Below are 25,965 nucleotides of genomic sequence, written 5' to 3' on the forward strand. Positions count from 1 at the left end.
AGGTAACCATTGTTTTATATTGTATTGATTAATATGGACAATAAAAGGACAATATATATCAGCCTACTCAGCGGGTGTAGCTGACTGAACAGTATTAAATGTAGTTCATGTTTATTTTTAATGAAAACGAGGAGATATGGTATATGTGCCTATGAGAAAACTTTTCACCAAAGATTAAATGACGTGATTGTAAGCAGTAATTGGCCAATATACGGCTTTCAACAATGAAAAAAAAACCCGTGCAGTCGCCTATAAAAGGCCCCGACATGAAAAATATGAATATGTTCAATTGAGAAAATTAATGGTCATATTTATAATATCAGTATTTAGTTCTATTTTAATCTTTAATCAATCCTAATTCTATTTTACTTTTGAGATATAGTTTTTCATATGTGACGTAATTTTTAATGCCTTTTCACCATCGTATGTGACGTAATTTTTAATGCCTTTTCACCATCGTATGTGACGTCATTTTCATAATTTACTGCGTTGAGGCCTGGACTGAGTCGGGTGTGTCTATTCTGTGTTGGTAATTCATTATGGATTCGTGTTTGTTTTATGTAATGAGTTAATACTTCAGTTTCATTATGTATATCTGTTATATTCATTTGATAAAATTTACTGTTTGCAATAGCATTAATTGTTCTAAATAATAAGGATGTTCTTATCCCAATCATAAAAACTTAGCCGTATTTGACACAACTATTTCAACTTTTGATCTTCAGTGCTGTAAAACTTTGTACTTTTTTTCGCTTTCGATCTTTTATATCTGGGCGTCACTGGTGAGTCTTGTGTGGACGAGGCGCGTTTTTTGGCGTATTAAATTTTAAACCTGATGCTTTTTGTTATTCATTAATCATGTGTTTCTTTGTCTAATACGTTTTCCTATTTATTTGTATTGTAGTCCTGTAATATTATGTTGTCATTTCTATGTTATATTTAACATTGCCATTAAAGTGCGAGGTTTGGCATGCCACAAAACCAGGTTCAACCCACCATTTTTTCCTTGAAAAATGTCCTGTACCAAGTCAGGAATATGGCCATTGTTATATTATAGTTCGTTTCTGTGTGTGTTACAATTTAACGTTACGTCGTTTGTTTTCTCTTATTTTTGAGTGTAAATTGACATTGCGATAAGACGTGTCACGGTACTTGTCTATCCCAAATTCATGTATTTGGTTTTGATGTTATATTTGTTATTCTCGTGGGATTTTGTCTGATGCTTGGTCCGTTTCTGTGTGTCTTAGTTACATTGTAGATTTGTGTCGTTGTTCTCCTCTTATATTTATGCGTTTCCCTGAGTTTTAGTTTGTTACCCCGATTTTGTTTTTTGTCCATGGATTTATGAGTTTGAACAGCGGTATACTACTGTTGCCTTTACTATTTACGATAAACAAATATTATCATGAACCAACAACAACAACTGAGCTACAGGTTCCTAACTTTGGACAGACACATAAAGAGTAGGGTGGGTTAAACATTAATGTAAACGCTTATCCCTCCGCCATAAGCTGGAATAGTGGTGATGCAGCACAAAATTAGAAAATATTATAAAATGCAGTTGAAAATGCTCATCAGAACGATACAAAAAAGAAAATCATAAAACATTGGTTATCCTACCATCATACGCAGTTATTAAAACAAATGCGCATTCATATTTTAACTTTTCTGGAAATAAAAAATGCATTTAACCTTAATATGTCTAATGGATACTAGGTCTTTAAACTTTTGTTACTGTACAGGTTAGTCTATACTTTTCGAGTAAACACACCAATTGTTGTTATGATGAACCGTAATGTCTTCTGTTTCTTTAAATATTTAGCTGCGTTCATGTTGGTTAATCTTTGTCAATATTAAAAAACAAATATCGTTATCAAATTGCTGTTTTTTGGGATGTGTAAAGACGCAACCCGTGTTGTAATTACACGAATATTCCGAGAAGTTTCGATCAGGCTCCAAAATAGCCTCCTTTGTAGTCTAAATTTCAAATTGGATGTTTTTGACCAATAACACAATGATTAATATCTAATACATTGACTAAAAAGGTAATAAGTATTTATTTTGACAGATTAACGTTCCCGCGCTTTATTCATGACGTCACAAACAGTACTCATTTAGATTTTCCGCGAATAAACAATGCAAATATGTAAATTTCCATTGAATATTTGGACAGGAAACATAGAGCGCATACGTCGACAAAAAAGATCTTTGACAATAATGTTTGTAATGACATTTTACATGTCTAACTTGAATATTTAGGTTGTCCACGGCCGCTCTATGTTTTCAGATATAAATGTGTCTGAAATCCTGCCGATTTTGTCAAATGTCGCCAAAATCTCTTATTTTGACCTAACTGAGATGTAACAATCAACGCTTTAGAATAAAACTATGACAGAAATTGTTCTCTAAAACTTTCTTACCTTTCATCAAGTCAACTTAACACATTTTTTATCTTGTAGAATTGAACTTTATAATTGAGGCCAAATATGACTCTAACCGAACTTACTCCTATGAGTATTATAACAGCTCAAATAAGTCAGTGTCTTTAATTATGAATGTCTTTTTACGCAGTTTTTGTTTTAATATCTGACTTTCATCACTTGTGAAATTTTCGAAATGTACCAGTTCATATCCGAAATATTTATAAAAACTTACATTTGTTGTTCCTTTTTAGCTCACCTGGCCCGAAGGGCCAAGTGAGCTTTTCTCACCACTTGGCGTCCGTCGTCCGTCGTCGTTAACAATTTACATTTTGAACTTCTTCTAGAGAACCATGGAATGGAATGGAACCAAACATGGCATGAATGTTCCTTATGAGGTGCTGACCAAGTGTTGTTACTTTGTAGCCGATCCATCATCCAAGATGGCCGCCAGCGGGGGACTTAGTTTAACAAAGGACCCTATGGGAAATGCATACAAATGACTTCTTTTAGAGAACCACTGAATGGAATGAAACCAAACATGGCATGAATGTTCCTTATGAGGTACTGACCAAGTGTTGTTACTTTGTTGCCGATCCATCATCCAAGATGGCTGCTAGCCGGGGACTTAGTTTAACATAGGACCCTATGGGAAATGCATACAAATGACTTCTTTTAGAGAACCACTGAATGGAATAAAACCAAACATAGGATGAATGTTCCTTATGGGGTGCTGACCATGTGTTGTTACTTTGTAGCCGATCCATCATCCAAGATGGCCGCCAGCAGGGGACTTAGTTTAACATAGGACCCTATGGGAAATGCATACAAATGACTTCTTTTAGAGAACCACTGAATTGAATGAAACCAAACATGGCATGAATGTTCCTTATGAGGTGCTGACCAAGTGTTGTTACTTTGTTGCCGATCAATCATCCAAGATGGCCGCCAGCGGGGGACTTAGTTTAACATAGGACCCTTTCGGAAATGCATACAAATGACTTCCTCTAGAGAACCACTGAATGGAATGAAACCAAACATGGCATGAATGTTCCTTATGAGGTGCTGACCAAGTGTTGTTACTTTGTAGCCGATCCATCATCCAAGATGGCCGCCAGCCGGGAACTTAGTTTAACATAGGACCCTATGGGAAATGCATACAAATGACTTCTTTTAGAGAACCACTGAATGGAATAAAACCAAACATAGCATGAATGTTCCTTATGGGGTGCTGACCAAGTGTTGTTACTTTGTAGCCGATCCATCATCCAAGATGGCCGCCAGCGGGGGACTTAGTTTAACATAGGACCCTATGGGAAATGCATACAAATGACTTCTTCTAGAGAACCACTAAATGGAATGAAACCAAACATAGCATGAATGTTCCTTATGGAGTGCTGACCAAGTGTTGTTACTTTGTAGCCAATCCATCATCCAAGATGGCCGCCAGCGGGGGACTTAGTTTAACATAGGACCCTATGGGAAATGCGTACAAATGACTTCTTTTAGAGAACCACTGAATAGAATGAAATCAAACATGGCATGAATGTTCCTAATGTGGTGCTGACCAAGTGTTGTTACTTTGTAGCCGATCCATTATCCAAGATGGACGCCAGCGGGGGACTTAGTTTAACATAGGACCCTATGGGAAATGCATACAAATGACTTCTTTTAGAGAACAACTGAATGGAATGAAACCAAACATTGCATGAATGTTCCTTATGCCGTGCTGACCATGTGTTGTTTCTTTATAGCCCATCCATCATCCAAGATGGCCGCCAGCATGGGACTTAGTTTAACATAGGACCCTATGGGAAATGCATACAAATGACTTCTTTTAGAGAACCACTGAATGGAATGAAATCAAACATGGCATGAATGTTCCTAATGTGGTGCTGACCAAGTGTTGTTACTTTGTAGCCGATCCATTATCCAAGATGGCCGCCAGCAGGGACTTAGTTTAACATAGGACCCTATTGGAAATGCATACAAATGACTTCTTTTAGAGAACCACTGAATGGATTAAAACTAAACATTGCATGCATGTTCCTTATGAGGTGCTGACCAAGTGTTGTTACTTTGTAGCAGATCCATCATCCAAGATGGCCGCCAGCAGGGGACTTAGTTTAACATAGGACCCTAAGGGAAATGCATACAAATGACTTCTTTTAGAGAACCACTGAATGGAATAAAACCAAACATGGCATGAATGTTCCTTATGAGGTGCTGACCAAGTGTTGTTACTTTGTAGCCGATCCGCCATCCAAGATGGCCGCCAGTGGGGGACTTTTGAATGAAATTAAACATGTTCCTTTCCTTATCAATGAGGTTGTGTTGTCACTTTTAGCCAAATTTTATATTTTTTCATATGATTTCAAAAACCCAAGTAGAATCAGGTGAGCGATACAGGCTCTTGAGAGCCTCTAGTTTTTTAACATTGGTACTGTTGTGTGAAATACCAAGCCCTCTTAATAAGATCGTTGACTTAAATCTAGACTTGTATATGCATTTAACTTTATGATAATTCTGACATCATTTGAAGTGTTTGAAAGACAAATTAATAAAAATGGTTAATGCTGTTTTTTGCGATATTTTAAGGCAATGGTACCTCTATTTAGTTGTAAGAAAGAAAGAATAGAAATCTTAGCCACACTAGCAGCAGCTGAGATTTGTGATGACAGTCAAATCCACATGCTAGTTGATGCCGGAGGTGTTATTTCGTCAATACTCAAATACCTATATGAGGCAACACTAACCTCCAATTATTGTTATGAAGGGGTTACATTACTGGAACTACTGAGTGGTATTGATAAATTAGCATGCGCTGATACAAATAAGAAGAAGGTACATTTTCTATATAACATATAATTAAGATACCACATTAGTATGTTGTGTTGACTATTATATTATGTGTTTGTGCGTTTCGTGGTCAATGTATATTTTGTGTTGATCTATCTTGTTTTGGTCAGAAACGTAATATATGAAAAAACTTTGTTTTCAACATTGCTTATATGGGTTATTTTGAAAAAAAAATTGTTTTTAAGTAATGCTATACTAAACAATTGTGATATTGCTACTTCTCAATTTGGATAAGTTGTAATTAATCATTGGAACTCTAGTTTGGGAGAGTAAAACCACCATGGTTTTCCCCACAGTACATTTCTGAATAATTGACTTGTTTTGTAATTGTACAGAATTTATATTTTAAAAGAGAAAAAAAGATATTTGGCATGAGTAAAGGTTTATCCTTTCCAGTACTACAATGAAAATTTAACATGAATTGTTTTCCCCTCTAAAAGTCTTTGTTTAATTGTCATTTTGTTTTAAATATGCATCAAAATGATGTTGGGCGTATCATCTGCACCACTTAGGAAACACGATAATTTGAAAATTAAGCTGCCACTCCAAATAAAATTAGTTATAGAACAGGAACCACATCTTTTGTTATCAATTCACAAGTAAAAATAGTTGCATAAAAGAATTAAAAGTAAATACACAGCACTTATCCATTAGTGTGTCTATTTAATTAGGGTATTTCCCTACATTAGGAAAGACGTAATAGTTTTTTTTTTCTTTATTTATTTCTCCTAAACACAATTTGACAATCAATTCTAGTATTTAAGTTACAACAACTTAAGGTATATACAATGAACTTAATTAGGCACCTGTATTTTACCACCATTATTAAAAAGTACAACTAACATGATTAAGATTCAATGACCATACAATTCAAGTGCAGCACCTACATATTTTTAATATCTAATGAGGTCAATGTGTAGATAAAAAAAATAAAAAACAGAATACTTACCTTTTGCTTCATCGTTTCAGTACTTGAGACTAGGGTTTATAAGGAAGTTACAGGCTCATTTGTAATATTAATTGTCCCCTAATCAGTGGTAGATGACAGAGGTTTATCTCGACTTAACCAATCTATGATTGAGAGACTATATGAAATTGTCACACTGAAGGGCGTATATGTAAGACTGTGTTCGGTGTTGTTCAGTATTCAAATTATAGTCAAGTAAAATATAATCACTCAATTTTAAAAGTAACTATTGATAAAAGTGTCTCTGCATTCTGTTTAACTATACTGTTTAGAAATCTGTGTAGAGGCAAAATATAATTATCAAAGGTTTATAATACTGATGATACATTATATAAACATTATAGTTTGAGGGAATAACCCATTATACAGTTTCAGTAGGGATACTTATCTTGGGGATCCTCTTTTAAGTTCAATATGAAATATTTTGTAAATATTAAATGCTGTATGTATGCTGTAAGATAAAAAAAATCTTCAACACTAAGAATTGATTCCAATTAAAAAAACAACAATTATAAATAAAAAAAATAGAAATTGCAAATATTAGATTTTTTGACAGATGCATCATATATTTGGTAGATACATTCGAATTAAACATGTTAAATCCCTGAACTAAAGTGGTATAGCAGTGACTATCTATTGCCATTTTACTAAAGTCATGACAATCATATGCTGAATCAAAAATGCTTTGAAGAGAACCACCCATTGAACTATTACTATGCATCTCAAAATATTTGAAAGGGTGGAAACCTAGCATATATAAATAAAGTCTACAATTATTCCAGATAATTGCCTGTTTTTAGGCCTTAAAAACTAAAACTTCTAAATTGCCATATTCCCGAATTGCAACAAAATATTACAATATATTTGAACTGTAGTAATGATATAACGTATAATATAACGGTATGTTTTGAACTGTTATTCGATTAGGCAGACAGCAGAATAGATAGAATAAATGACTTTCCAATTTGAGGATGATTAGCTCTTCTATTCACATTTAAAAAATAAAAAAGAAGGTTTATATGAAATGAAAATCTTGTAATTAATATTAAGGGATATCAAATGAAATTATAACTTTCTGTATTTTAATTAAGTTAAAACGCGTTAAAGTTAACATTTTTTTATACAAATCAATTTGAATAGATGAACTATAATTTAAACTAAAAGTAGGAGGTAAGAGCTATACGCGTAGACAAATATGCTCCAATCTAATATTATGATACAGAGGCAGATTTAGGGGGCAGGGGCCATTATAAAAATGCTGTGAGAGTCCTAGCATAATCCTGCTGGAAATAAATTGAGGTTGGCGAAATATGTCCCTGTACCTTTGAGCCTTTTAATTACCAACAACATATACCAATACGGTCATTAGAGTAAACCGCCATCATCATGACATTTTGTCTGCCGCAGCCGTCCACTTTTCTTAGACATGAAGTAACAAAACATTAATGCATGCGCAGGTAGAAAATAGTCCATCACATTTCTGAAGCATAAAACGGGAGTCATCACTGAACAAGACAAAATTCTACATGAAATGTCCAGCTCCTCATTCTGTTGCAATATCGGACTATTTTCGTCTGTGTAAAAGCCTCAAAGCAGATCCAAAATACAGCCATTATTTCTGTAGATGAAATAACCCGAATGTAGCGTCTTGTCCAGAAGTCTTTTGGCAAGTTCATACATTCCTGGTGTGTCCTTATCTGTTCGAAATTGTGCTTTATTTAACATTTCAGTTGTTGCTACTCCACACGATATTTCAAACAGTGGAGTACCTTGGTGTGACAGAGTTTTAATGTAGTGATTAATTAAATCTTCAACCTTGGTTCTTATATTCAGAAAAGTATAGTTGAGAGCTAGATGACTACAAAAGTTTTCGTTCAAAAACAAAAGCTAAATTTCGCGGCGAAAAGGATCATATTGCTTTTTTTGCTAGTCGTAAACTTCATGTCGAAAAGAGTCAAATAAAAAGCACGGTCATTCACAGTTTTAAACTTACCTGCAAAAATTCGAATATGCAATTGACCGTTACATTTTACCTTCTAAAAACATTGAGACAACTCTTCATCAAAGTCACCAGCATGCTCATCTTAGAAGCACGAACAGATTAAAAAAGTTTTAAAAGTTGTATAGGTGGTAATATTTAAATATTTAAAAAAAAAATCATTAAAACAAATGCAAGCTAAGATACATGTGCTGATGCACTCTCTTGAAAAGACAGAAAACAATTTAGGCATCTATTCATTATACATTGTTTGGACACACTTCTCTTAAACAAATTAAGGATGAAATAAATGAATGGCAAAATCCGAATATGAACACAAATCGTGTTGTAAATTTAACATCATAACAAATATAACACCAAAACTGACTTGTGTCGTTTTAAGGTGCCATCACATTGAATAAAATCATACTGAATGTAGAATAGTCAATATTGAGGTCGCACGGATCAGAAACAAGACTAGGAGATTAACTGTTAATACGATTATATCTCATATGCATCAGCTTTCGTTTACTTGTTGAGACCTTCCACTAATCTTTATATACATGTTAATCATGTAAATATAAAAACTCTTTTAGCAAATGGTTCATATTTTGCTATAGCGTAGGAACACTACTAAATATAATTATATTTCTCTAATTCTTACTCAATTTGTCCTTTTCCTGACTCGTCGAATATTTTCATTTAATCAACATGTGGTTCACTTGATCTCAGTTGTTCATTGGTTAAAATTCGATTATGACGTCAAATTGTCTTGCTTTCCTCCGAGATTCCTATTGTGACGTCATTAAAAAAGGCGACCATGCCTGATGACGTCGCATAGGAAGAACATATCTTTTTGCAAGTCGTTCGAAAAGAAGGAATAAAAGTGTCTGCATATAGTCTAAAAATCATTAGAGAAACAGATTCCACCACCAAATCACGTGCAATACGACATTTATCCACTCTCGACAGTTAAATTTTTAATATTCAAAACGCTCGGCGAACCTCGCGTTTTGAATTTGAAAATTGAACTGTCTCGAGTGGATAAATATCGTATTACACTCGATGCAGTGGTGGAATCTATATATATCACACTATGTTGGAACCCTGTGTTTTCCTTAAGGGTTTATTCATGTATATTAAGCGACGATTTGCACAAAAAATATTTTTTTGAATATCTTTCGATAAGACAGTATCCAGTAATATAAACGACTGATTAGATAACGTGTCGACAAATCAATAACGTCAAGAGATATTTTTTCATAGCTAGATACATTTCAAAGTGTTCTGACAAACCATGAGGCATGCGTATTGACAACCAACAAAACATGTATACTAATAAACAGTTTCCTGACTATGGACATGTGCAAACAATTGCAGCAATTCACGCGTTTTAATGGTACTAAACTTTCACCCTTATCTGAAACAATAGTGTTTCATCACAACACAAGCTAGGTAAATTGATTAACAAAAAAACTTCTGTACTGATAATCAAATAAACCTTTGTTCTAAAAACAACGCAACATGTGTACTGACAAGCAACCACACAATTATATAAAACAACTGAACAGATGATCTATCTGACAGAAAAAGTTTCATAAACGTCCACAAGGAAATAATTCTATGTGTATATGTTATTATTTTCACAACAATTATTCAAAGATAACCCATAGCAACAGTAACTTTATAAATGCATATAAAGAGCTTAACGACTCGGATAAAATGTCTTATGAATGAATTAATTTTTTTTCAGATATTAGAAGCTGGTGCTTTATCAACATTCGAGACCATTTTGAACCTCGATAAACCAGAAGAACAAGCATTGACAGCTAGAGTTTTGTGGACAATGACTTTTGATGATGACGTTGCTACAGAATTAAAATCCTCAAACAATTTGTTAGACAGATTAGAGGTGTTATCGAAATCTCAAGACAAAGCAGTAAAAAATAACGTCAAGGGACTTTTATACAATATTGAGCGAATATCAAAGAAAGAAAAGAAAGGTATTGCACTCATTGTTTGTATTTTCTATTCTCAAAGTAGCGAACACAATGGAGAACTTTTTTTGATAAATGAACAGGTATCATATGATTACACATACGAAGAAAATTCGTTTTGTCTAAGGTTAAACAGTCTTAAAATGCAGTAAGGTTATTGTATGCCTTAAAAAAGATAATCAAATAGCATTCAAATTGAAGGAATGAAAAAGGCGAATGCTATGACTCCAAATTTTCTAACCAGTTACATTGATCGTTTATTGTTGTTAAAAGAGATAAAGATATATAAAGAACATTAGAAAATGGTAGGTTTGAGTCTCGTATACTAGAAGCAAGTAGGCATTAAAAGATCAAAACAGTCAAGTCTTTTTTAAATATAATTTTCCGATAAGAATTAATTACAAATACAATGTGATGTTTGTCCTGGTACGTCGTTGGTGCCTTTGATAGAAGATAAATTTTATATCAGTTTTTAAACCATTAAATAACAAGTACGTGTCTTTTTATTCAGATAGATACATTTTGAAAAAAATAAAATAAAAAAAAATTGGGAAGAAATGTTTCTGGAACTTTCGAAACAAATATACGAAAAGAATGAATTTTAAAGTGTATAAAAAACGAGACTTGCTACAAATTTCTAAACAGTTGACTTTAATAAAGCCGTTGGTTTTCTCCTTCGAATTTTTCTACATTGTTATTTCGGGGACTTTTATGGCTGACTATGCCGTATGGGCTTTGCTCATTGTTTATACACTAATTGTATAGGATGTCTTCGTAAACATATCGGGTTATATATATTACAAAACGTAATGCATAACTCCTGAAAAGGAAAGAAAGGTTGAGCACAAAAGGAGAAAGCTGTGTTTACTGAAATGTAATAAAAAAAACATAGCATGCTGTTACCAAAACTTTGAAAATCTATGAATATTTTTTATGGCATCTCGATATATCCTTTGGACTCTAGATGCCTTTATATGTGAATTATAGTTTCCATTTTCCTAAAAGACGACTTAATATGTTATACAATTGGAATTAATGTATACATTGAAGCAGTAACTAAATTATGTACGTTATAACTATTGACCAATCAAATCGATATATGCCATTCCGCCTGCACTGCTCGGGTGACCAAGTTTCACCTAATTACATACACTTGGTTTATCTTTGTTACAGATATTACAGATAAACCAACACAACAAAAAGGCAAACACTTATTTATAAGCTATTCGTGGAATGAAAAAGAGATTGTTCTAAAACTGAAAGGCCTACTACAGGTATACTCCATTCACCCATCGTAACAGTTATCGTTGATTTAATATGTTTTACTTAATATGACCTATGTGTTCACATGAACATAAGCTGATATATATACCATGTATATAACTACTTGAGAAACTAGGTAGATATATTATAACTTATACATAGATTATGTGCCTAATCAGAAGTGAGGCTTCTATAGTAATTGCATATACATGTTTTGTCGAAATTACAGGTCCAGTAACTTTGATACCGTTAACGTTAACTGTTCTGCAAAGGAAAAAAGAATATTGTTTTGTTTTTATTAGCTTTTTTAAATTTAACATCTTTTAATAGTTATCATAGGTACCTGGTTTATAATTTAATAGTCCAGACGCGCGTTTCATCAACATAATACTCATCGTTGAATCTAAGATCAAAATGATAATAAAGCCAAACAAGTACAAAGTGAAAGAGCATTCATATCCCAAAATTCCGAAAGGTTGTGCCAAATACGGCTAAGCTTATTTATGCCTGGGATAAGATGTATCTCCCTCTGGCACGGGTATGTCATTTTTCTTGGTTCTGTAATACTTTTTTTCTGCTGTATTTTATCGGCTGTCCAACGTTTTTCTGAGGTCTTGACCCATGAGTTGTTGTGACCGTAAGCAATGTCGAAGATACCTTGGTTGTTGAAAGGCTCATCTGCTTCAGTACATTTGGTATCGTGAACGTGATAACATTTTCAAAGAATCAGACATATTTGTCTTCTTGCAAAATTTAAGTGATAACCTATGATTGTATGAAAGTGAGATATAAAAATTGTGTTTTTGAACTTTCCATGGAAAAGAACTGCTTTAGTCAGTATTTAACCGACTCAAAATGAAGATCATGAGTACAAGAAATTTACATTTCTTATTTTAAATTTGTTGGTTTCAGAAATACGCATGATAAATCATAAGTGTCCAATCTGACTGTATGACAGTAACAATCCTATCTGATTTTAATTATCTCGAGCGCGCTTTTATTAAATCTGAATTTCAAAATTCAATATGTTTTGCCTTCAAAACGTTAATATATCGCTAACAAGACCAGCATTGATAATCTTGTTTTGACTATTCGAGAAATATGTGCAATATGTTAAGCAATAGAACTCATTTTTGCTGACTTAAAGTCAACAAGAGAGTTTTTTTTAAGATATCTCATTTCCAGGAATAATTTTAGTTTAACGCTGTTCTAGGAAAAAGGGATACAAATATGGATAGATACAGAAAAAATGAGAGGATCAACTTTAGAAGCCATGGCACATGCTGTAGAGAATGCAACACTCGTACTTATTTGTATGTCAGAGAGTTATAAACGAAGCCCTAATTGTCGATTAGGTAGGTGCATTAACCATTCCGATGTGTAATCATCATCGCTCAATGAAATAGAAGTTAAATATGTACTGATCGATAATTTAGTCTTAGATGCATGATTTTTCTTATTAGTTGCTATTGACTTAGAAATAGCTGCCAGTAACTGCAAGTACTCTCAGATTTGTATATCTATTTTTTCTGTTATATGGATGTATAAGTACCTTGTCACGTATAATCTGGGGTTTTATTAGATGTACTTTTATTTATTTTTATTTCAAAAGTAAAGTTTTTTTCAACTGATTTCTAGAGTTCGTTGTTACATTGTACTGTTATACCACTGCCCAAGGGTATGGTAGGGTTTGTGCCTTTAAATTTGGTTAACACCGCCACATTTTTCAAAATCCTGTCCCTGGTCAGGAGCCTGTAATTCAGACATTGTCGTTAATTGCTGTGTTAGATATTTGTTTTTCGTTCTTCGTTTTGTGCATAAATTAGGCCATTAGCTTTCTCGTTTGAATTATTTTACATTTTGTCATTTCGTAGCTTTTTATAGCTTACCATGCGGTTTGCTCATTGTTGAAGGACACACGGTAACCTATTGCTGTTAATTCCTTTGTCACGTGGTCTCTTGTGAAGAGTTTTCATAATTTGGTTATCATACTACATCCTCTTATTTTCATAGTCTAAGCTATTGATAAGGGAAGTTTATAAATCACTGCAAAGGTATATTAAAGCTAAATAGCACATACAAAAATGTAATCAAGACCCAGATATTCATGCACATAGTCCTTACTGTCTCTAAGGTACGTATGTAGTCAATTCTGAAGGTTACTCAACGTCATAGAGATACACATATAGTCGTTACTGTCGCATAATTAAGTTCATAGTTCATTTCGTAATTAACATTGTAGAGATGTGTACATAGTTCTAACTGTCGATAAGGTAAGTACATAGCAAAATCAGAATTGCAAACAAGGACGTTATTTATAAATAATGTACTAACTGTCGCTAAGTTAGTTACATTGCGTATAGCGAAGTTCAACCCAGACTTTTGAATTATATTCATATCGATTCCACCACTGCATCCAGTGTGATTCTTAAGATATAATCCATTCGAGACAGTTAAATTGTCAAAATTAAAAACGCGAGGCTTGTCGATCCTTTTAGATATTTGAAATTTAACTGTCAAGAGTGGATGCATATCTTATTACACCAGATTTGCTGGTGGAATCTGTTTCTCTAATGATTTTTAAAGTTATATGCAGGCAAACTTATTCCTTCTTTCAAATGATCTGCAAAAAGATGTGTTCTTTTTATGTGACGTCATCAGGCTATCGCTGAAAGTACTGAAATCAAACGAACAACACGTTGATTAGTTAAAAATAATCAGGAAAAGGACAAATCGTGTAAGAATTAGACAAATAGTCCAAGCTGTCTATAAGGTAAGAACATAACACATCACAAAGTGTATTCAAAACATGAAGGTATACACATTGTTCTAAATGTTGCTTATGTTTTATTACTTGTCGATTAGGTACGTTTATAGCACATTGCGAAGTATTAAACAGACTTAAGGAAATATATATATAGTCTTAACATATTCACTTATGTACCTACATGGCACAATCTGATGGGTAGTCAGTCTCATAAAGATATAAACATAGCCATATACCCCATCATCTTATGTCTATTAACTGTCGATTAGGAACGAACATAGCACATTGCAAAGTGTTATTAAGACCTGAGATATCGCAATAGTGTTCTAACCGACTATAAGACAAGTACGAAAATCCTTCCTTATGGTAAGAACTGTCAGCGATATATAAATCATAGAAATATACTCAGGGTTCTTAATATCGGTTAGGTACGTATAGAGTCCGTTCCGACGTGTAATTAACGCCAAGGATATTTGTTTATTTCAATCGTTCATTATATGCATCAGTTTCTACGTCAGATATCTTTTGAAAATAGCTATAACTCTGTAATGCCAACTATGACAACTTGTTAGCTTTTAATGTGTTTTATGAATTCATTTCAATCTTAAATCATCAAGTTAAACCCCATATGGTAACTTACCCATATATATGGTATCTAACCTCATATTGTTATGCATCCTATATAAAATATATAATTCACAACGTGTACTCATTTAACCATATAACTTCATATTCCTATAAATACATAGGAGGTAAGATAAATATATATTCTATTAATCATGAACGTACATGGCACATTGGGAAGTGTAATCAAGACCTGTGAGATACAATGCATACAAATAGTTCTACATGTATCTGTCGCTTAGGTATGTACATAACATATTCCGAATGACAATCAAGTCCAAACTGTCGCTTAGGTACGTTCGGACAGAAAGATATATACATTCCTGACTGTCGATCAGGTACGTACGTAACACATTTCAAATGATAATGAAGTTCAGAGAGTTAATAAATAGTCTGTTGCTTAAGTACGTACACAGTCCATTCCGAAGTCTTGTATAAATATAAACTTTGTTCTTACTGTCAATCAGGTACGTACATAACACATTCTGAAGGATAATAAAGGCCAGTGACAAGTACATATAGTCCCAACTGTTGATTAAGTCAAAGTCATTTTGCAAGGTAAAGCATTCACAACTGTTTAAAATTGTAAATATAGATTGGTAAACAAAAGAAATTGTAAAGAAACGTTTTACTTTTTTCTATTATGAAGTTTTACGCATTTCCTCGTTGATTGCACATGTTGCACAATCAATTGTTACCGGCTGACTATGTTTAACCAAAAACAAATGGCACTGAAAAAGTAATAAGATGAAGTGTGTTTTATATAACTACTAAATATGTTTCATAAAATACATAGTTACACTATTGATACATTTTTTTAGAGCAATGAGTGCTATGAATAAGAACAAGGAAATGCTAAAAAATCAAGGAAAAGCTACTAAAATAAATAAATATGTCTACAATTTATAATTATATCACAGGGTGGCATTTATTTGGAATTGAATAATAAATATTATCTCTAAGATTATCATTATATATGAGGCATAAGGGTTGAAAAAACACGTTCTTAATAGTATGACCGGACTATTTGCACTTTACAATGAAATAGTTTTTTAAACAATATTTTAGTTATTTAATTGTTTTAATGTATATTTAGGTTTTGCATTTATTTAATTATTCTAGACTTTGTCGTAAATTTATACATAAGTGTTTTACACGGATTATATGTCATAATCTTGGACAAAGGTCTTAAATGCATTTACTCTATTTATCTCATTTTGTATTCTCTGTGACAGTTAAGACTATAATTTACAAATACGTGTCGGACACTAATTACTCTTTTAATCTATTGTTATTTCTAATTTGTCATCTGTTAATCTGTTTAATCCTTTAATTGCTTGTGCTTATATATATTGTTATTATTTGTATGTTACATTACATTTAGTTTGGAGTTTGTTGTTCGGTCTTGCCGGACTGCTAAAATAAAAGTTTAGGAGCGAAATATTCCTTCTTGATTTACATTTAGTCGGAACGCCATTTTACCCGGCTATAAAAGCATGCATCCGAACAGCTTTTCTGGTTTTTTTCTGCTTTTAAAGTAATGTAACCATGTTTATCAGGCAGCATCAAGCACACCATGTGGTTAGAACTTCCATTTATTTACTTTCAGAAGCAGAGAACACATTTAGATGTGGTAAACAGTATATTCCGCTCATTGTTCAAAAACATTATAAGCCGGATAGTTGGTTAGGGGCTCTGTTAGGAGCAAAGCTCTATATAGACTTCAGTGGAAAATACCAATTCGAACCAAAATGGAATGAGCTAATCAAAGAACTTCAAGCCCTTAATGTGTTAACAGAAGGAGAGGATACAGTTGACTCATCAGAAGGTAAGTAAATGATATTAGCTTGAAATGTACACTCGATATTTCAAAGGAAAAGTTATAAAAAAAAACGATTTAAAAAATCTATATATAAAAGAGAAAAGTAATACCTGAACCTTTTGTATTTAAGATATTGAGTATTTAAAGGCTTTTTATTTGGTAGAAATTCTCCGGAAACATAATATCTTAATGATATAAATTGTAAAATAACATACGTCTTTATGTTTTTATATATGCGTCACTGTTGGGTCGTTTGTTGATGAAAAGTGTGTCCGGCGTACACATTTTTAATCCTGTTATTTATTAAGTTTCTTAACTAGCAAGACATACAACCCACGATTGAAATAGAAATGAAAGGGACTTTTGTATTTGTGATAAATGGATATTGTAAAGCAAGATCATACATGTACATGTTTTTGAATTACAAAAGCTAAAATTACCCCTAGAATCCATCTTGTTCCTCAAGTCATAAAGTTAAGTCCGTATATGACCTTCCATATCAGTTATACAGTGGGAAATATTGATGTGCAAGTTTTGATTCAATGTCTATTCTAACGGGTTCCTTATAACCTCATTTGTGCAGAATCAAGGCTGAGCTCGTCTTGGTGTCTAAATTCTGTTGTTGCTTCTTTTGTGTAATCTTTTTTTTTTATTGTATTCTAAAACAAACATTTTATATGAATTAAGAATGACCAATCAAAAGTGAGGACGAGTTTTTTAAGTTTTTTTTATTATTCTTTTAGCACAATGTTTGGGGTTTTTTTACGTGTTTATTACAAACGATAGCACACGTTTTTGAAAAAGCATAAAATATTAAAAACTTTAAACATTACAATAATGAAACACATATATAATATGAGAGAAATGTTAAAGTCACTTGTCCCTATTCTTAAAAAAGTTCCAATATTTTCAATTGAACCATATTTCTGCAATATTATGATTAATTGTGTTCAGAAAAGAAATTTGAAAAGAGGTAAATTTGTTCAATGAAATCATATTTAAATCTTTAAATTGTGTGTTTCACTGTATTTAAAAAAAAATTGAATAAAATGATCGCAACTATATGTTAAATCTTAATTAGTATACTATTAATCGATTGCACAAATATTTGAATAAGATATAATACACTAAGACAAATAGTAGAAAAGTTACAAGTAGTAAAAAGTTAGACAACTCTTTTTCAAGCAAAACAACTTAACTGACAAAAAGGACAAACATTGCAAACACGAGGATACGTTCTACTGCACCAACAAGGCACGATCAAGATACCATTAAATAGGTTTACTAACTACCAAAGCTCAATATCGTGACATATTGTGCTTATTATATTTAATTTAAAAACGTTTTTTGACCCTTAATGATAAAACTGATATACTTGGCGTATAGGAGTAAACTAATTTTATCATATGTACTTAAAATAAAGTTGGACGGCACTTGAAAAACCAAATCGACCGATTAAAGCTTAGAAATCATGATCAAATAAAGATAGTGAAATTGAATTAATAGCCCCTCTTATATCTCATTTATGCTGTTTTGCTTCACACATGGAATTGTTATATGACGTAATACGCTATATAAATCAAAGGATAGCCTTAAGCAATGTACATGATGTACATTTGGAATCGAAGCTACATCTTCCTTACTTTGTGTTAATCATTCACGAAATTAAGTTTCGGGAACAATACTGGTTTTTGATTGATTGATTGATTGTTGGTTGATTAACGTGCAGTGTTCTGGTTTTTGAAATCTGACGAAGCAAGTTTTACTCAGTGTTATTTGCAGGGAATTTTATACACATGTATGTACCTACTAAAGGTTCCAGTTTTAACACAATCGAATAGAATCATATAGTTTTATATTGGAAGTGATTTCATAAAAAGTGAAATAACACAAAAGCCTTACTCCAAGGCAAAATCAAATTAGCAAATCCCATAACAAATGGCAAAGTCAAAGCTCAAACAAAACAACTGTCTTATTCCTGACTTGGTACAGTCATTTTCTTCATTTTTTCTTAAGTATAAAGTGGTGGATTATACTTGATTTTACATGTATATACAGCTAGTTGAATCTCTCATTTGTATAACAGTCGTATAAAATTCAATAACAGTGACACCATTGTGTTAGCAAACCAAACGGACATAATACGTCAAAATGCAAAAATGTGGATACAGCAATCAACACTGTGCTATTTACTTAATCACTATAAATACACAATTGGGTCAACAATAAAACATGAAATGGCATTTAGACATCCTATGGACAAAGCACATGAGCATAATTGGAAGACAAAAATACAAAAACGACCATAATACATAACATAATATCGAGATGTACAACTACCTAGACCCACCAAAAGGATGTTACAAAAAATTTATTAAACAGTAAAGTTTGAAAATATAGTAAAACAAATAAAAATATAACAATATAAAACGTAAGATAATGAACTGATTTAGTACCTATAATACATACCTCAAGATTATTTTGTATTATCTAAGTCTTAATATCTTCAGGTGAACTTTTTTTTTTAAAAAGGACGAGCCGTGCTTTGACATAAAGTAGCAGATGCAGCAAATAAATACCAAAATAAGTTGATTTTTTTTTATCCCATATGTAGGTAGAGTTGGTATATTGCTGCCATCGTTGGAAAACTTTATATAAAAAAGAGAATCGTCTCGTTTGTCAAATATTTTTGTACTGAAATGACCGCTTATGTTTAATTTGAGGTTAAAGTCCAAAAATGAGGCGAAAGAAGCAAAGTCAGTTGTTATTTTAGTTTTCATTCTGGAAGATTTACTGATGCAACTTAATTAAAAATGTTTTGATTGCTAATCGAAAGAACATTATCAATATATCTCAATGTGAAATTATAAGATCTGGCTTATTTGATTTTCTTGTTTTTGAAAAGGGTCTGAAGGACCCCTACTATGTCATTAAATTGTTTTCTAAGGGAAAAAGTACTTAAATACAAACCTCATATTAAAAATTAAAGACAACAATAGTGCAATATCAGGAAACAACATCGAAGCAGTGAAACCTGTTATAAGTACTTTACTGGAAACATTCTTTTTAGAATTCCGTAAAGTCCATTTCTGCCGTCACAAATCATATTGAAATTGTATGAACCTAAACCTGTATAAAACTAGGATATTCTGATGACCTTTACGCAGGGTAATATGTCGTTTCCAGGAATTTCATTGGGTATCTAGTTGACAATGAACCAACCATTGCCATGCCGAATATGTTTGAAACAGATATTATATTATAAATTCTTGAATTTCTTAAAGACATGTCTTTTCAAAAATAAAGAGGGTAAAGAGAGATAATAGAAAAAGTGAATTACTACCATAACCGTTAGTGGTCGGCGGTATACAATTTACACTCCACAATTACTTAATCTGCCGAGAAATAATATCAATATTTGAATATATAATTGTAGTTGCAATACCTGATCAAACTTCATCATCAACGAATCCAAAGACATTCACAATTGATGACGTTAAACAATGGCTGATCTCAAACAAATTAGAAAGGTAAGTGATATTGTATAACAGTTATCTTTCTATTATCATGACCATACCTTTTGATTCATGATAGACCGCAAAAAGTAGTTTCTCTTTCGTGTGTCCTTTCTTGGAGTAAGGGAGATAACTTGCGTAACTAACGACGAACGTTTTTAATCCCGTATTCCGCTAGAGGCGTGCAAATACGTACACTTCGCATTAAAGTTAATTTACTAAAAAAATATATATCAGGTTGGCATACATATAATAAGGGAGATAACTTGCGTAACTAACGACGAACGTTTTTAATCCCGTATTCCGCTAGAGGCGTTCAATTACGTATACTTCGCCATAAAGTTAATTTACTAATGATATATACCAGGTTGGCATATATATATAGTTTTGGTTAGACAGTTTTCAGAGTTCATGTACATAAACCGGTTAGTATCAATAAATATGTTGATATAAAAAAAACGACCGTGTAAGGGCTGTTAAATCAGGCAAAGTCGTCTTATTCATCATATATTTGAAACGCATTATTATGTTTTGTTAGTTTTATTAATATTTTTTATTCTATCGTCAAAAAAATAATCTACGTAATAGCAAGCCTACGAACAGTTGGGTTTGTGTATAATATCATGATTTAACAGGTCGGGAACTCTAGATTACCTGACGTAAGAATATATTTGCATATTAATTTCCAAAACACAAGCCCAATATAACCTTGAAAAACTTACCAATCGACTCAATGAACTTCAATGCATTGTGGGCTACTATGAGTTTACTACCACTTAAAAACACGTGGAATTAGTGAGAAAAAACTTTAATGCATTGTGGGCTACTATGAGTTTACTACCACTTGAAAAACACGTGGTATTAGTGAAAAAAACTTCGATGCATTGCGGGCTACTATGAGTTTACCACCACTTGAAAACACGTGGAATTAGTGAGAAAAAACTTCAATGCATTGTGGGCTACTATGAGTTTACTACCACTTGAAAACACGCGGAATTAGTGCGAAAAAACTTCAATGCATTGTGGGCTACTATGAGTTTACTACCACTTGAAAAACAAGTGGAATTAGTCAGAAAAAACTCCAATGCATTGTGGGCTACTATGAGTTTACCAGCACTTGAAAACACGTGGAATTTGTGAGAAAAAACTTTAATGCATTGTGGGCTACTATGAGTATACTACCACTTAAAAAACACGTGGAATTAGTGAAAAAAACGTCAATGCATTGTGGGCTACTATGAGTTTACCACCACTTGAAAACACGTGGAATTAGTAAAAAAACTTCAAAGCATTGTGGGCTACTATGAGTTTACTACCACTGGAAAACACGTGGAATTATTGAGAAAAAACTTCAATGTATTGCGGGCTACTATTAGTTTACTACCACTTGAAAACACGTGGAATTAGTGAGAAAAAACTTCAATGCATTGTGGGATACTATGAGTTTACTACAACTTGAAAACACGTGGAATTAGTGAGAAAAACATTCAATATATTGTGGGATACTATGAGTTTACTACCACTTGAAAACACGTGGAATTAGTGAGAAAAAACTGCAATGCATTGTGGGCTACAATGAGTTTACTACCACTTGAAAACACGTGGAATTAGTGAGAAACGTGTCAATTAATATATATGTCTGGGACTCTCATAATACATTTGTTTGTTTTGCAAATATGTTTAATGTAAAATATATAGCATAATATTCCGTTTGCATGCTCAGATTGAAAACGTATTGTTTACTGGCTTCACGAATTTTTTTTTATCTGTGAAAGTAGTTGACCAGGTTTATGCCATTGTTATACATTGTACCTATGCATTTATTTCACGGCGTGAAACAGCGTGATTTCCAATGAAGTGACCACTGTTCAATATGAAAATACTTTGAGCTCTTTTAAACCTGTTTACAATGTAATGCCATTCCAAAAACATTTCTGTTTCGAAAAACACGACGAACTGGCACTGAAACATTACTATCTGTACTGGATGGGTAAACTTTTTATCAGGTACCTGATTGAAAAGTATGAACATCATAATAAAATGATTGGCTTTAAATGGTCCGATTGATGATTATACGTTGTTGTTTCTTAGAAACAAGTTTATGAAGACATATTTTCCTCGACTCGATTCAAATTACGTTTTAACCATAAAAGAGGGCACAATATCATAAAATCAATTTTGTAAAATTGTGAAACTTTAGTGACCCCAACAGATTATTTAACACACTGTAAGCCCTTTTTTACGAACACAAAATTCTAGGATCCCCCCATTTGAAACTATCTACAAAAATGTATATACAAGTTGGTGCCCTCGTGGATATTAGCACCGGCTGTTATCAACGGCAAATTTGACACTAAAAAGTTTGTCTTATGGGATAATTGTGTTTTCATTGTTGTTTCGTTGCTGTCTTGTGGATGAGTACATGATATCTCCGTGTCATAATCAATCATAGTAATGGCTATATATCAGGTACACTTATTTCTTCGTAATGAAACAACTCTTCGTTAATTTGAGCATGGAACGAATACTTTATATCACGAACTTAAAATGTTGATACAAAAAAAAAGAAAAATTAAGCGTTATTGTTAATCCCGCAATGCATGAAAAAATGCGTTGTATTTCAGTAAATAACACGTGTTCTTGGTTGATTGTAAACACGTAGTAGTCCAACATGCATTGTTACTCAATTAGTGGATTGGTCAAAAACCCAGGTAAAATAAATTGCGTCACACGTAATTACCAATTACATGTACAAGGACATAAGTATGCCTATTCATTCATATCCCTATAAGGTAGTGTTCCCGACCTGCTAAAGGTATCACAAATTTTCCAAGTTATATAATAAATCTGAAATGCTGCAATATTCAAATTGTGGTACTCTGTTATCATTGTGTAGCCTTAGTCAAACGCTTGTTGTTGCCAATACTGTACACATCTTCTGTTGTAAATCCAACAGGTTCCGCAGGAGGAACCACATTTTTCAATGTGTATATTTCATAAATGGAACCTTCTAGTAATGTAGATAAATGACTAATTGGACCATTCATTAACAAAAAATGTAAACTTTACACTTTGTCAATCAGTACCTCCTTTCCTTTCGAAGGCCTACATGCATTTTAAGATGACTAAGTTCAATCGTTGGTAAGTGTGTAATGTTAAGGAGAAGAATAGTGAAATAAAACGGAAGTAACTTTGGAATATCTTGACTGCATCTGAATATTTGGCCGAAATGATAACAATTAATGTTTTTTACGACTGTTGAAAAAACAAACATTTGCGTTCATCATTTCTTTTTCAAGTACCTGCATGTTCAGCTTTTTCAAGTATCATTGTCATATAAACATATTCATAATATTGGTGTGGTTGCTAGTTTACTTGCAACCCTATAACATGTATAACAAGCACTAAACATAAGAAGCAAGCACCTTGTAGATAGCCTGGCAAACCTGTGATAACTATGATATTTAGATCACTACTTTTCGTCGTTCAAGTGATCACAGAAAAAACTGTTCGAGTCGAGAAGTATACGTTCTTGGTGGGTCTAGCTTACGGCGGTAAACGTCAAGATGAGATTACGTCGATGTTAAGTGAGGTAACGTAATCGGGGGCACCTGTAAGTGAATACTCATGTATATCATGCGGAAAGTTAAAGATTTAGTTTTCATGATTTGAGGAAATACGAATTTTATATAAAGATATACACACAAGTAGATCGTATACGTAAAATTAATTATTTATGTTGAAATCACGTAAAACCGGGTTTTACATTCGCACAATTTACATTTTAGATGTCATTGTGTAAACCACGTTCTTCAGAATCATTATTATGTTTTTAAGTATAACAATTGATTAAATCATATCACGATAGCTGATGTTTAAAAAGAATCATTATACTCAATTAGCAAAGTATTTTTGTAGTTGTTGTCAACATTTTGGAGATGTTAATGGGAAAGGACTTTTACAAATGAAGAGTATGCGACATGATGTAAGTAAAGTATAAAAAAAAATGAAAAAAATACTGAAAATTGAAAACAGCAATATCAAAAGCTCAAACACATCAAACGAATGGGAGAACAATTGTTATATTCCAATATATAGTAAGGAAAAGTGTTCCCTGGACTAATTTGATAATAACAGATGTCAACCTTGACACACCTGAATTGTTTAAAAACGATAAATTTCAAACTTTCGACTAAAAAAAGAATTAGAATAGTGTAGCAATAAACCTATACTCGTTGTGTTTACAATACTTTCTCAATTCATCAACTCTACGTTTTAGTATTAAATTAATTACATTCCACCCACAGTGTTATCAACCAAGCACTACTAAATATAAATAAATTAAATGCTTAATAAAGTAGAAAAAGAAGAACGAAATATACCAGAGGGACAGTCAAAGATCCAAAATAAACTGACAACACCAGGGGTAAGAAAGGAAAAAACAAACAGACAAATAATAGTACACAAGACACAACATAGAAAACTAAAGACTAAGCCACACGAACCCCACCAAAAAGTGAAAAAGATTGATATGTACATTTTGTGGCCCTTGAATTTGAAAATCAAAAAGTCCAAAGTATCACAATTCTTCCAAATGACCCCTTTCATAGTTTCTTAATCATTAATCTGTCTTATAACACTTCAACACTACTTGCTTCTTTTTTTTATCTTGACTGTAGTTTGGCAACAAGATATTTCTTAAAAATGTGTATGCGTGTAAAATATTTTATTTGTTGATAGCGATTGCTCACACAATTATATGTGAAATGGCAATTTAAAAAAAAAAGTTACTTCTGTTCCTGTAGGGACACCATCATTGACCTTTTTTGATTTACTGTCCAGCTCATATCAGCCTGTTCGATAATAAATTACATTAACATAATTTTGAATAGAAAGAGTACGTTTACTTTTTTGTATTTGCAGTGGTCACATTATGATCTTACCATTCCTCCTCTGTTTGTACTCCATCAAAAACTGATTTCAACTTTCTAATTGTCATTATATACACATGATATATGTACCTTTATTTTACAGGCACCAGAGTTTTATTTTAAAACACTAAGCAGAAAGCTCAAACTCAGTCTTGGTGAAATACTCAACTTTTCTGCAGCTCTAGAAGAATTATAAGACTTTGGGCGTAAAGAGATCTATATAACCTCCGAACTTAGAGAAATAATCAACCTTATTGCAGCTCTTCAAGCATAAAATGACGGAATGTCTAAAATGATCTAGAACATTCAGACATCAAGAAGTACATTACACTAGTTTTGCAGCTTTTGAACAAATGTAAAACATGATTTCAAAAGTGCTCCAGAATCTTTTATTTTTAGTTTTTTTACTGTATTAAAAACAGTATAATAATATTAGAATAATAAAAAAAAAATACGCAATCCTGCTTATAATGAATGATTGACAAATGTGCAATATTTTGGTGTTCAATAAGTATTATCTCACTCATATGATTATGCAATGTTATATTTACATTTGCTGACATTTATGACCAAAAAGATGATTACAACATCACAATGTGAAATATCCATTTCTAGGTAGCAACACTCCTGCAGTACCAGCCAAGCATATGAAGTATACATCGGTTGTGATCTCACAAACATGTTTAACCCCGCCGCATTTTTGCGCCTGTCCCAAGTCAGGAGCCTCTGGCCTTTGTTAGTCTTGTATTATTTTAATTTTAGTTTCTTGTGTACAATTTGGAAATTAGTATGGCGTTCATTATCACTGAACTAGTATATATT

At 32.6% G+C, this 25,965-nt stretch overlaps 1 protein-coding gene across 1 annotated transcript; it reads left to right on the plus strand.

Annotated features, from left to right (window-relative positions):
• Positions 1-4,990: 4,990 nt before the first annotated feature.
• On the plus strand, positions 4,991-25,561 carry LOC143052499 (uncharacterized). Its single transcript, XM_076225547.1, has 8 exons — positions 4,991-5,264; positions 9,978-10,227; positions 11,395-11,495; positions 12,698-12,839; positions 16,485-16,703; positions 20,134-20,227; positions 24,131-24,197; positions 25,247-25,561. Exons 1-8 carry the CDS (start codon positions 5,022-5,024, stop codon positions 25,337-25,339), a joined length of 1,209 nt encoding a protein of 402 aa, XP_076081662.1. The 5' UTR covers positions 4,991-5,021; the 3' UTR covers positions 25,340-25,561.
• Positions 25,562-25,965: the final 404 nt, after the last annotated feature.

This window comes from Mytilus galloprovincialis, chromosome 11 (genome assembly GCF_965363235.1).
Source record: "Mytilus galloprovincialis chromosome 11, xbMytGall1.hap1.1, whole genome shotgun sequence".
Classification (NCBI taxonomy): domain Eukaryota; kingdom Metazoa; phylum Mollusca; class Bivalvia; order Mytilida; family Mytilidae; genus Mytilus; species Mytilus galloprovincialis.

Bases quoted from the DNA above. Each gene is read 5' to 3' on its own strand.
- LOC143052499 (XM_076225547.1), top strand. From the start codon at position 5,022: ATGGTACCTCTATTTAGTTGTAAGAAAGAAAGAATAGAAATCTTAGCC. The intron at 5,265-9,977 runs GTACATTTTCTA...ATTTTTTTTCAG, and splicing joins CTGATACAAATAAGAAGAAG to ATATTAGAAGCTGGTGCTTT. The intron at 11,496-12,697 runs GTATACTCCATT...ACGCTGTTCTAG, and splicing joins AACTGAAAGGCCTACTACAG to GAAAAAGGGATACAAATATG.